Raw genomic sequence first — 13,285 nt, forward strand, 5'->3', positions numbered from 1 at the left:
TGTTATAAATTGATCCTAAAATTCGCCATTCTCAAAATACGTTTTCAGTCAAACTCTTCTAACCTTATGTCACCTCTGCATTGGAGCCACCCATTTTCCAATCGTTTTTTTGCTAATTTCCTCCACAGATTGATTCAAGTGGTCATTTTTATCTCTTAAACCTAGAGCCTCATGGAGAGTGACGGTGTCTGAATCGATATCCGGATGGATACCATATTACAGACTCTCCTCTTAAGGGATGCTGGCAATTGCTAGTCATTGCACCAAAGCAGGAGTTATGCACTTATTTAGCACTCGGAAGACATTCTGAGCTCTACGGATGAATGAAATGTAGCCGTGCGCGACAAGCATGGTCAGCTAGTTAAAGTATATATACGCAAACAGGAGATGCAGCTTTCAAGAATTTTGCTTTTGCATCTAGGATATGAGCAGGCGATATAGAATCTTCGCTAGAGACATTCGGCAGCCCCAGTCAGCCTCTGCATGGCACGGCAGTGTTAGAATATCAAATGTGGAGATGGGGTCGTGGAACTAGTGATGCCTGTGACCAGCAAGCGTTGCGTGTTATAAAATTTTTCGCTAAAGTGTTTGATTTTCGCTAACTACCAGACGTCTCAGCTGGCTTGTTGCTAGCTAGTGGCTGTGAAATAATCTTGGTTGAGTATATGTTCTCGCTACCTCTTAATGTTGACCAATGTGCTATTTTCTAGTGTCAGGTAGCACTTTGTGCCGTTTGGTTCTATTTTATATTCTATTTTCAGTTCCGGTTCTATTTTCCGTATATCCCGCTGCGCTCTTCGGAGCACCCACCCTGTTTCGAACAGCAGCCTGACGAGGTTGCTCTATGTGTGTGATTGTTCTGTCCATGCGTTTGTCTTTGTGCCGTCTGAGTGTTGTGTGTTATTCCTCCCCGGAGGGATGCCCAGGCCACCAGTGCCGGGCAGGGCCATGACTATATATTCTGGATAATCTTCTACTATAAGTGAAAGCACATGTGGGGATGAAAACCAATTACAAAGTGTAATTTGGGGGACTGTGAGATCACAGATAGTAATTATAAGCAACAAAGACACAGTATCAATGCAGTCGGCTTTGAGAGTGCTTACCATCGACGTATTTTAGGCTAATGATGTTGTTCACAGTGTAGCCGGGCCCCGTCTTCCGGGTAATTGCGACGAGCCTGTTGGAAGCAAATTGATACGACTGGCAAAAAGCGCTAAATTGTTTTCTAAACGATATGTTTTGGACTCAAGAAAGTAAGGCAATGAATGATCTTGAGTTCGTGAACAATAAATAGCCGAATCACCTTTTTTGTACAGTAAACATAGCGGCAAGATTGAGATTTCTCGAAGTGCACCACAGTATCAAATACTGGAGTTGAGACTCTATAATCGGATAGTATATTATTAACTTAAACCAGAGTTAAAATTCTTCTGTCCTTGTTGATGCTAGAGGACCTCGGAAGACTTCCTTTAAGCATTCAATGGTTTTAGCTGCTGTTATAGGCGCCCCGTTGGTGACCTTGGCACCAGGACGGAAGGGGAACATGGAGGTGAACTTGGAGACGATTTTTCGATACTTTTGATCCACCCTTTGGTGCTACGTGCTGCGTTGCCGCCGGAGCAGCACTGAATTGCAGCTATTACGTAATGCGCGCGAAGATTAGCATACAGGTTCTCATAACGCCATCTATCATCGCTGCCAGTTACCAGCTCTCATTTGTTGTTCATCGACGTGGCAATCAGCGAGGCGGTAAACGCGGCGTCCGGCCAATGTCATGCGTTCTGTGTAGCATGAGCGGGCACAACTCCTGCTTCAGCCCGTGGCCAGCACTGGTGGCGCGGATCGCCATACGTAAAGAGCAGCAAAGAAAGCCGGCCAAGATGTCGACCGTGAAGAAAAGCTATGGCGAGAGATGAGGAACGCTCCTCCAGGCTGGCGTGTGGCTATCGGTATCTATGCGACGTCCAAGAGCACGGTACTCCTTTCCTGCAGTGCACTTCATGCTCACACCCACTCTCGACGATGATGTAACTGAATTTTTGAATTCGCTGGCTGGGTATTCCAGCATACATGCTCGTGGAAAATGACTCGGAGACATTTTTGTGATTCTTTTCGGTCCTAGCACTGCCTGCGAAGCCTAGGTCAAAACCAAATGGAAATAGACTCTTTAGTGCGTGAAATAACACGTACTTACTTTAAGTACAACACTTACGCTTACAATACTTACAACACACTTAGCTGTAGTTGATAAGCGTTCAGCTGTTGCCCCTGTTCTACTAAGGAATTACTAAGTTTTCTTTCAAAGCTTTCATAGTTTTCTTCAGAAAAAAATACACTTCTGTTATCCTCATATACTACGACCTCTTCTGCGATTCTAACGGTAACAGAGTACTTAATTTGCGTGTTCAGAAAAACTAAAGATCAAAACTCTTTTCCGCCTAGCACAAATCTCACAATATAAGTACAGAATCAAAAATAACAGATTTTAATCTGTCCCGTGCATCAGATATCTGGGAATATTTTTCGGCTAGAACCTAAACTAGAATGCGTACAGAGAATACATAACTAATAGTGCAACTAAAAATTGCTATTTTCAAGTGGCGTTCACTTATGCATAAATTGCCGCCCTATCTCAGAGGAAACCGAAGTCTTGTTTCGTCACGGGCAAAAGTATACTAGAGAGGTCATGGAAGGAATTCGCATCGCCTCGTATTGTAATTGCATCAGCCCCCCATCACTTTCGCTATCAAAAAAAAAAAGGAAATAGGATATCTCCTAAGGGTAGGTAGTGACCGCTGATGCCGATCATGAGAGGGAAATAACTAGAAGCATAATAATGGGATTGAGCGGATATGGCAGGTTCTTTCAGATCATGAATGACAGTCTACCGATATCCCTAAAGACAAAAGTATATAGCACCTGTATCTTGCCGGCGCTCACCTATGGGGCAGAAAGGCGTAGGTTAACGAAAAGGATTCAGCTTAAGTTAAGAACGACGCAGCAAGCGATGGAAAAAAGTGATAGGCGTAACGTTAATAGGCCAGAAGCGGGCAAAATGGGTGATAAAACAAAAGCGAGTAAATGAAATCCTACTCGAACTAAGAGGAAGAAATGGACTTGGGCAGGGCATGTAACGCGAAGGCACGATAACCGCTGGGCCTGAAGGGTAACGGAGTGGATTCCAAGAGAAGGCAAGCGTAGCAGGGGGCGGCAGAAAGTTAGGTAAGCGGATGAGATAAAAAAGTTAGCGGGGATAGGGTGGCTGCAACTGTCGAAGGACAGGGTTAATTGGAGAGACATGGGAGAGGCCTTTGCCCTGCAGTGGGCGTAGTCAGGCTGATGATGATGATCTCCGGAGACTGTGATTATTTTTTCTAACTTGAACTGATTACTAATACTTTTTGTTGTCGTGTAGTTGTTTCGTATTTAAGCAACGGCGTTCTTTTCCAGTAAACCAGTAGTGGGAACAGCGCGTGTCCTCTCTGCGTATGTACCCTCTTTTTCTTTGTGCTTGTAAAGTTTTCGGCTATAATTTTCGTTACTAACAGCCTCCAAAGGGCTCACCTTTCTATACTGTTGAACGTGCGTGTGATTCCGTAAATTTTATTTTTTTTCCAGTAAGATATTTTGCTTAACAGAATCGAAAGAATTCTTGAAAATAGATAAGTAAACGCCTGCGCGTACTTCCTGTTCCCATAAGCTCTTTGCGATTATGTGTTCGCTTGGCAAAAACACGTTTTCGGCTTTTTTGTACTTTAGAAAAGCGTTTCGCTTGCCGATATTTATGTTTTATTCAGGAAAGAAACATGTCAGTCACGTCAGTACAATCTACTGCTCAATGACCTCATGGAAAAGCTTGAGTAGAGAGATTGAATAGTAATAATTGAAATAATTTGGCGTCTAAACCTTACAACATATAACTCGCGATGTGTTATTATTTTTTCGAAAAACTTCGCTTAACGGCATGCGGTTACCTGTCTTTGCTAATGGACTGCAAGGGCGCTCGCAATACAGATTTTATAGGCTTAGTATTTATGTTGTATTAATCGAAGCAGTGATTAGGTTTTAGGCACGCAATGATTCTGAGCACCTATTTATCGTCACAACGTTCCAGATGAACTATGGGCCGAAAGGCATGCTGCGCATAGTGCTCAAATCCAGCATCGCAGCTTCTTCCGAAAGGCAAATCAGGAAAAGGAAATTAGAAGTAAATATTTCGGCCAAATTTCTGCTCCCTGTATTCGGAACATTTAACCGTCATGGCAAGTTTAATACCATGTGCGTTTGCAGAGTTATGTATTCTGAAAACGTAGTATTCTATATCCTCGCTGAGGCATGGGCATGTGCTGCCTCAGAAACCGTCGCTTTAAAATGCTGAGATTCACCTCTCGTAAATGCGAATTCACTTTGTTGCTATCTTGCTCGCATTCTTCAAAATCCTCTTTTATTGCATGGTTTGTACCGAAAATTATACCAAATATAGCTGCCAAGAATTGCGTTAGTCTCTTGAAGTTTTGAAAAATAATCCGGGCCAATTGATGCATTGGTAGGTATTGCGAACCATGTTTTTTCATTTCCGTTTCAGATGGCTTTTTGTACCTGTGAGTGCCCGCATGCTGGCTTATAGCCATATTCATAAATGTGAAAATGTATTATAATGAATTTTTTTGCTTAAGTATGCATCTGTATGCGGCGTGACTCGAAGACATCCAAGGTGACTACAACGCTTTTCGTTATCACGGGCCCACTAAGCGATGCTATAATGATGAAGATGGAAAATATTTATTACGCCTAAGAAAGAGAAGTTTGTCCTGTGCGTGAGCGGCATTAGGCCAAGGCTGGCCCGTAAATTGCCTGAGTGAGTCTGAACTCGAAATTACACTAGTCAAAGTGGCTGAAATTAGGGCTGTCCTAGTATACTCGTGAAATGACAAAGTCGCGTAAAAACTATCATGGCTTGAGTAGAGTAATTATTCCCAAGATATTACAGAAACCAACTTCAGCAGCGTGGCTTGCTGGGCTTGTTTGTGCGTGATTGATAAAAAATTGTAGCGCATCAGAAGACAAATAGCGTTCGTGCTGTTCGTATATACCTCTGTGTCTTTGCTCTTCTGCGGCGCTACCGTCTGTTTATCAACATACAGGAACATTCCCTTCTGCATTGTAACGGATTCAGAGGGTATCAATAACATAGAAATTCTAACGCTCAACGCAACTGCGAACGAAAGACGGCCAACTCCAGTGCATTCTGGGGTTGATGCGCTCAGCCTTTCCAGCAGCGAAAGCGGTGGCTTCGTGATGAAACAAAGGCATCCACACCCCTTCCCCATTTCGTGTTTGCCGCCGGAACTTCATGGAGATGCTCCTCCTTCTCGCCCCAGACCTCCTTGGTATACCCTTCCCAACCAATCCCTGCCAAAGAGCCTCGCACCCTGTCGTGAAACGGCTGGCGACTACTATAAGCCTGCGCCGCCCAAATTTTTTTTGGGATTTAAAATTTTTCAGGGGTTTTACCACTTTCCATGTGCCCCGCCGCGGTGGCTCAGTGGTTACGGCGCTCGGCTGCTGACCCGAAAGACGCGGGTGTGATCCCGGCTGCGGTGGCTGAATTTCCATGGAGGCGAAATTCTAGAGGCCCGTGTACTGTGCGATGTCAGTGCACGTTAAAGACCCTCAGGTGGTCGAAATTTCCGGAGCCCTCCACTACGGCGTCCCTCATAGCCCGAGTCGCTTTGGGACGTTAAACCACAATAAACCAAACCAAACCACTTTCCATGTGTGAGACTGGTGAATAGGTAATCTCGAGCCTTGTCTCGGCAGAATTCGTCCGAACTTGCTGTGGCTGCGTAGCTTTGGACCACAGGTTGGCGACCAGTCAAGCGTGCGAGTAAAGAAGGGGATACAAGAGGAAAAACTTGGCCGGCGCACCGCAGCGATCACCACTTGCGAACTGCCGCCCCACGGCAAGCAGGGACACATGGAGCGGCATGCATCGATGTGCCGCTCGGCTCAAGCCCCGCCCACAGCCGGTGTCGCACTTCGCCACCGCGCAGCAGTGCCTGCACTCCATGACTACAGTGCAACGAGCGGGGCAAGAACAAGGACTCAGGCAGAGACACAACACAGCGCTATGTTGTGTCTCTGCCTGTGTCCTTCTTCTTGTCCCGTTCGTTGCGCTGTAGTCATGGAATATCGGAAACAACTCACCCAGCAACTTACACAGTGCCTGTACGCTGCTTGGCTTGGTGTACTTGACAATTGCACAAGAAAGACCAAGATAGCTTTACTGTCAGGAAGACTGCCAATTATACTTCAGCAGAGGGAAAGCATGCCTGCTTCTACAACGAGCTTTCGGCAGCAGTGCCCACCGCGGGCGCGCCGGGCGACGAGCTTTCCTGGTGCCTGGCTGCCCTTGTCGTTGCTGGCCTATAGCCAGTTTCGCATTAAAGCAGCAACGGACGACGCGTCGGAAGTCACCTGTGCTATAATAAAAGGCCTACTCTTCACATCGCTTTGCTGTCACCACCATCATCTCACAATAAAATAAATAAATTAGGCAGCGGGCGCTTCAACTCTGCCGAACCGAGTGTCACGTAGCGAAAGCAGGGCGCACAGCTCCGGTTTATATGCCCAATACCCTGGCGTCACAACTGTAAATTGAATCACATGACACGAAGCGACTACCACGTGGCTTCTTAGCGCCCTCCACTGAAAACTTGAAAGGTCAAATTCAAAGGCCAAGACCAAAGGTACTGCCCTAAATGGACCACACATGGTTAGGTTAGGTACATGTGCATAGTAAAACTAGCCATGACTTATCTCAACGTTGTTTCAAGGTCATACGGAGGCTCACGGTGAAATGCGTCCCAGCTATAGTAGTATAGCTCTCGCTACAAAACATGGTGAATTTCTGCTACGCCTTCGGCATTGGAGTTAGCGTGCGCCAGACGAGCTGGACACTAACGGCGGGCCAGCGGCAGCTGCTAGGCGGTTACTTGCGGCAAGAAATTTGCCCGTATCACTGCTGTTGCCTTTATCACCAACTAGATATTGGTCAGGGATCCACAAAAATGATGCATTTTTTGCACTTATCTATCCCATGGTTTAATACTGACGTCAAGAACAATAATTAGCTCATTTTAATGACGCCGACGGATGGGCTGGCTGGTCGGCCGGCAGACTCGGCGTACTTGACGTTCATATCGGAAAATACGAAACAGCCAAGCCTAAGAGGTTCGCTCCTTTATTCGAGCAACGACAGCATGCCTGCACAAGAGTCGAGCTTTTTTCGGCAACGGCGCCGCCTGCGGGGAACGCCGGGATGCAAACTGCGCTGCTCCCTGGCTACCCTGCTCGTCGCTAAGCATAGCAGGTTTCACATCGATGTTGCAGCTGTGGTCGCTTTGGAACTCAATAACGCTCAAATAAAGGCGCTACACTCGTCACGCCTTTACTTTGGACTTGTCCCATAATAAACAATCTTAGATTTTCACGACGCCTTCAGCAGCGGAGCTAGGAGACGCTAGGCGAACCGCACTAGCCGGCAACAGCACAAGAGCGCCTATGGGATGAAATTAGCTTGTGTCTCAGTTATCCCTTCTACCAGAAACTCGGTACTGGCCAGTGATCCTCCGAAATTATTCTTTTTTGACTTTCATCTATCTCAGGGCTTGTTATGAATGTGAACAAAAAGTACAAGCGCGTTTTTCTGACGTCGGCGGCTGGCATCAAGGCTTGCAGGCCGGCCCTGAGAAGAGCGCCCTACGTCATCATGGCACTGCCGCTCTCTGCTCTCGCATTAGCTGCCGCTTCCCGTCGTTGCGTTTGCCGCGAGCGGCCCGTCCTTGACATCCAGCAGTTTGGACGCAGGCGACAAGCTGGGATCGGACGTTGCGACGCCGTTCGCGACGGCTCGCCGCAGTGAAGGCGCTCATTTTTCGTAGATGTGTTCCCGCCTTAATACCTGTGTGTACTAGGGACGAAAGCTGCCTTTTCTGGCCGTGCTATGCGGAGAGTCATCAATGTATCATAATTAGCTCTGTGAGTGGTGTCCTTTTGTATGTAATTTGAGTTTCATGATTCTAAGCACTTAACTGAAACATCTGCTCAAATGTTAGGACTTCTTAGTTGCACGTGGCGTATTTAGCGCGGTCGCAGTTGCATGGTGGATTCGGCCGCCCTAGGCTGTGAAAATAGCAGTCCGTAACACAGTAGTATGAACACGTTGGTCATCGCAAGAACGCGCAACAAATGGCTCAGCGTAATTAACCAAATAAAATAGAACATGCATTTCTGAAAAACAAAAGACGTATTCTGCTTGCATGCACTCCGCTAGTTTTATGTTCTAAAGTCGTTTTAAAACATCAATTTTGTAGTCCTGTAACTCTTGCCACTGCCACGACTGCCAAATGTGGCCAGTTTCAATTTCCAACTTACGACCTCTGGTCGCCGTTCACGATTGTCAGATGCGACGAGTTGCTTTGAGTGACGTAGACGCACTTTGCCGTTCCTCCGTAGTTCGGGTCGAATTTATAGTTTCTGTAGATGGGGTAGAACTCTCCGATCGCTGGCAGACACTAAAAAAGTGACCGGCAGTAACTTAGCCAGGAAAGAGTTACACCGTAAAGAGAGCACAACGTTTCTGCTAAAAAGTCAACCAATCCGGCATCACATATTGCTAGCGCTGAAAATAAAATAGAGTAGGCTGCCCAAAAGCTAAAAATAAAATTCCATGACCGCACCGCCTGCACATATTGCAAATCAGCATCTCGTAGAACACTGCTGGCTTATAGTTTTCCAAGCGTCGAGTGCACTAACTTACTACACATTGGGCCTTTATAAATTTTGTGTTCGTCGTCTTATCCAAACAGTAACGAAGATTATCTTCGTCCTGTAAATTCTCGCGGAGTCTTCATGTTTTTCGTTTCCAAGCGCACGCATTGCAGTGCATGAGGCCCAAACTGAGACATAAAGTGGGGCTTGAAGACACCTCTTTTATGAAGCAGCGTGGTCACACCTGAAAATCATGGCCAGCAGCTTACTGCCCCAACAAGTTAACTGAGACAGACGTAGCTCTGTGTGAAGCCTCCTATGCAGGTTAGCTGCGCAAAATTATTAGATGATTCATGGTTTAAAATTTCAGGAATCATCCCGGTAATCATTTTGCGCTTAAAGCAGCTAAGAAAATGCGGCTATTGAAAATCACAAAAAGCACGTCTATGTTACCTTTGCTATGGAGTGAGAAGCAAGCGAAAAATTTAATATGGCCGAAGTATTACATTACCGGGTTGCATTTATAGAGGGAAAAAAAATCTCTAGTTATGCAATAAGTTGTACGTCGTCAAAAGGGGTGAGAACTTCCTATGCTTCCTTCTTTATCCCTTGTGAACTAACAGCGCAAAACACCGGGACAAGAGACAAGCGCTGACTTACAACTGATTTTTATTTCGAGGAAACACTGCTCCTTATAGCTTCTTCACACCCTCAAAACACCTGCGTCACAACCATGTCGTTCAAGCGTCCTAAAATGACAACCTAAGACAAATAATCACAGTTTTAGCATATCGAATTCTTTCTTTGTTAAAGCAACAGACGGCGGGCTGACACAGTCGTCGCGCAGCCTCGCTATCGAAGCTGGCTCGATTATTTCACGGGCTTGTGCACCTGTTTTTAAAAACAGGTGCACAAGTTGTTGAAGGGCAATCTCTGCGATGAAGTCCCAGGTTCCTGCAAGCTTGCTCGAAATTAGTTTTGTGCTCTAGTAGCCTTTCATTCAGGCACCTTCCAGTCTGCCCTATGTATTCCTTCCCACATGTCACTGGCAACGAATAAACAAGCCATAAGGAACACTCCACAAAGGGGGTTCGATGCCTTATCGTGCATGCCTGCTTCTTTTTCGTCGGGTCAGAATTGACTCGTCTGCACAGACTTTTAAGTTTATTAGGACCAGTCATCACTACATTCACGCCAGCTTTCCGACCAATGCTTTTCAGGCGGTGGGAAACGTTTCGAATGTGCGGTACTGCTACCACCGGCCTCCTTTCTTTCTTTTTCTTTGCCTCATCTTGCTGCTCGGGCCTAGCCTGCATCAGGTGCTTTTTCATCTGCTTGGCAACACATACCAACAGGTGCGAGGGGTAGCCCGAGTTGCCAAGCCGTTCTGTGTGGCGAGGAAAGCTCACTTCCATTTTGTGAACACAGGACTTCCTCAAGGTATTTGTGAGGCATAAGTTCACAATAGCCCTCTTGGTCAGCTTAGAGTGAGCTGATTGGTAGAACATTGGCGCTTTCTCCCCTCTGGGCTCATAGGCCCAGCAGGCATGCCCGCTTCTGAACTCAAGTCTCAGGTCCTCTGGGAAGAAAAAGTGTACCTCCAGAAACGCGGTGTGTGCATTGGTTCATATTTGTACTTGGCGCGAAAAGACAGGTTCCTGAACGTAACCCTCGCTGGTACAAGTGTTAAAAAGGTATTTAGGTACGTTATCTCTACCTTCTTTTTTGTAGTGGCGAACGCGCGAATACGCTAGAAACAGTAATGTAGACGGTGAGCCGTTTTGCGCAGGCTTTGCAGCCATTTATTGTCGCGCACGACCTTCCTGCTCAAGGGTCTCTGAGATTTTTGGACCTGAGACTTGCGTTCACTACAGATCACGCCTGCTGGGCCTATGATCACAGAGGGGAGAAGGCGCCAATGCCCTACCAATCAGCTCACTCTAAGCTGACCAAAAGGGCTATTGTGAACTTATGCCTCACAAATACCTTGAGGAAGTCCTGTGTTCACAAAATGGAAGTGAGCTTTCCTCGCCACACAGAACGGCTTGGCAACTCGGGCTACCCCTCGCACCTGTTGGTATCTGTTGCCAAGCAGATGAAAAAGCACCGATGCAGGCTATGCCCGAGCAGCAAGAGGAGGCAAAGAATTAAACAAAAAGAAAGGAGGCCGGTGGTAGCAGTACCGTACATTCACGACGTTTCCCACCGCCTGAAAAGCATTGGTCGGAAAGCTGGCGTGAATGTAGTGATGACTGGTCCTAATAAACTCAAAAGTCTGTGCAGACGAGTCAATTCTGACCCGACCAAAAAGAAGCAGGCATGCACGATAAAGCATCGAACCCCCTTTGTGGAGTGTTCCTTATGGCTTGTTTATTCGTTGCCAGTGACATGTGGGAAGGAATACATAGGGCAGACTGGAAGGTACGTGAATGAAAGGCTACTAGTGCACAAAACAAATTTCGAGCAAGCTTGCAGGAACCAGGGAATTCATTGCAGAGATTGCCTTTCAACAAGTTGCGCACCTGATTTCCAAAATGTATAGCCATGGCTAATCGCAAAGACCAGATAGTCCGTGAAATAATCGAGGGAGCTTCGATAGCGATGCTGCGCGACAACTGGATCAGCACGCCGTCTGTTGCTTTAACAAAGAAAGAATTCGGCATGCTAAAACTGTGATTATTTGTCTTAGGTTGTCATTTTAGGACGCTTGAACGAAATGGTTGTGACGCAGGTGTTTTGTGGGTGTGAAGATGGTATAAGAAGCTTTCTTCGAAATAAAAATCAGTTGTAAGTCAGCCCTTGTCTCTTGTCCCGGTGTTTTGCGCTGTTCCGTCACAAATGAGTAACGAACGTGCCCAAGCTGCTGTCCTGGCTTCTTTATCACTATCAAGAAAAAAGATGTTATTCTAAGATGACCATATCCACACTCTCGAACGGTTCAGTGCACACATGACCATGGTATTTTCTTAGCCGCTTCCTCGAGCATAATTTATTTGCGTTTGTACTTTGTTGTAACAACGAAATAAGTACAGTTGGAAATTCCGCGATTGGTGTGCGCGTCTTAGTGTTCGCTTCCCGTCCGTCTTCTTCGCGCAATTTTATATTTGCTGGTTCATAAACCTCCTTTGTCGGCGCTAGGAGTTATCGGGGCCAAATTCTGTTTTCACCGTTACGAAATATGACTGCTTTGTTATCATTCTACAAGACGCGTGAACACGCTGAAATTGACCAATACGTGGTCGTGCAAGATGTTCTTTTTGGAAGAAGTTCTTGTTGCTGCAACAAAGGCTGGTGGAAGCAACGCAAGTAGAAGATGTAAAGGAGCTTCAGTTAACAGAAAATAGCCTGATGTCTTTGTGACATTCGCTTGAGCTTTCCACCATGTTGTCGTATGTGCACCAAGAAGGCTGCATTTTCTAATCAGTTTCACAGAAAAATGGCATACATATTCAATTTTTACGATCAATTTACTGGCGATTAAAACTTAAAATTACACATTTACAATGTCAACTGTACATTCAGCGTCACTGAAACAAGACACTAGAAACAAAACACTTTCCTTAGCCGCAAATAACCGTTGTTAGATATAGCGGAATTTTGTGAATATCCTGCCATGGGGTCCGTAACTTGTGAGCGTGTCTGATCTGGCCAGTCGGTAATCTACGACAGCTATAAGTGGAACAGTGCGCAACTTAAGGTCAGCGACGAAGAGAAGACGGAGACACTACAGAAGCGCAGTAGTGTCCTGTCTTTTTTATGTCCGTCTCTTAAAATTCTGCTCTGTTGCACTTTTAGGAGTCAAGTATAGTCCGTAAAATTCAGTTTTCTAACGAACTCATTCAGCAAATAGGCGCTACCAGACCTTTTTAACGACCTAATCCTCAGGAAACATTGCTGATGATTTCTGCGTATACTATCAGCCTGTCTACGCCGATTGCAGGGCAAAGGCCTCTCCCATGTCTCTCCAAATAACCCGGTCCTTTGCCACTTGCGGCCACCGTGTGCGCGCAAAACTTCTTATTCTCATCCGCCCACCTAACTTTCTGCCCCCCCCTGCTACGCTTGCCTTCTCTTGGTATCCACTCCGTTACCCTTGAGGACCAGCGGTTATCTTGCCTTCTCATTGCATGCCCAGCCAAAGCCCCTCCCTCTCTCTACTCCATGGAGTCCGCAGGCGGTGCCATCATCGATCAGAACAAGTACGGGAGGCTTTCTAGTGTTCAATCGAAAATGCCTCACCGTTCTGAAGTCTTGATAGGAGCCGAGATCGGGGTTATCGTCGAGGAACTTACGACACCCGTGGAGTGGGCAAAGAAGGAGGATTGCGCCTAGGGTAGTAGCAATGAAGTGCATTTTTTCCACTTTAAGGAACCCGGTTCTACGAAAAAGAACGATTGGCCCGTTGCTTCGTTTGTGCCGGGTTTCAGACGACTTTATGCAGCTCTAGGGTGTTTTCATGTGTCGGTAAATTTGCTCGCAACACATGCAGCCGAAAACTATCCGCCGGAGT

The 13,285-nt window shown here is 46.3% G+C and overlaps 1 protein-coding gene across 1 annotated transcript in view; it reads right to left on the reverse strand.

Annotated features, from left to right (window-relative positions):
• LOC149345594 (uncharacterized) overlaps positions 1 to 13,285 on the reverse strand; it is a 24,119-nt gene extending 10,834 nt beyond the window's left edge. The window contains exons 1-3 of the mRNA XM_089585253.1: positions 13,015 to 13,285; positions 8,440 to 8,579; positions 1,107 to 1,180 (exon numbers count right to left, since the gene is read on the reverse strand). Coding sequence (XP_089441379.1) covers positions 1,107 to 1,180; positions 8,440 to 8,579; positions 13,015 to 13,128 — 328 coding nt within the window. The 5' untranslated portion in view covers positions 13,129 to 13,285. The remainder of the gene's footprint in view (positions 1 to 1,106; positions 1,181 to 8,439; positions 8,580 to 13,014) is intronic.

This window comes from Amblyomma mixtum, chromosome 4 (genome assembly GCF_055824585.1).
Source record: "Amblyomma mixtum isolate Tamu chromosome 4, ASM5582458v1, whole genome shotgun sequence".
In the NCBI taxonomy this organism is placed as follows: Eukaryota; Metazoa; Arthropoda; class Arachnida; order Ixodida; family Ixodidae; genus Amblyomma; species Amblyomma mixtum.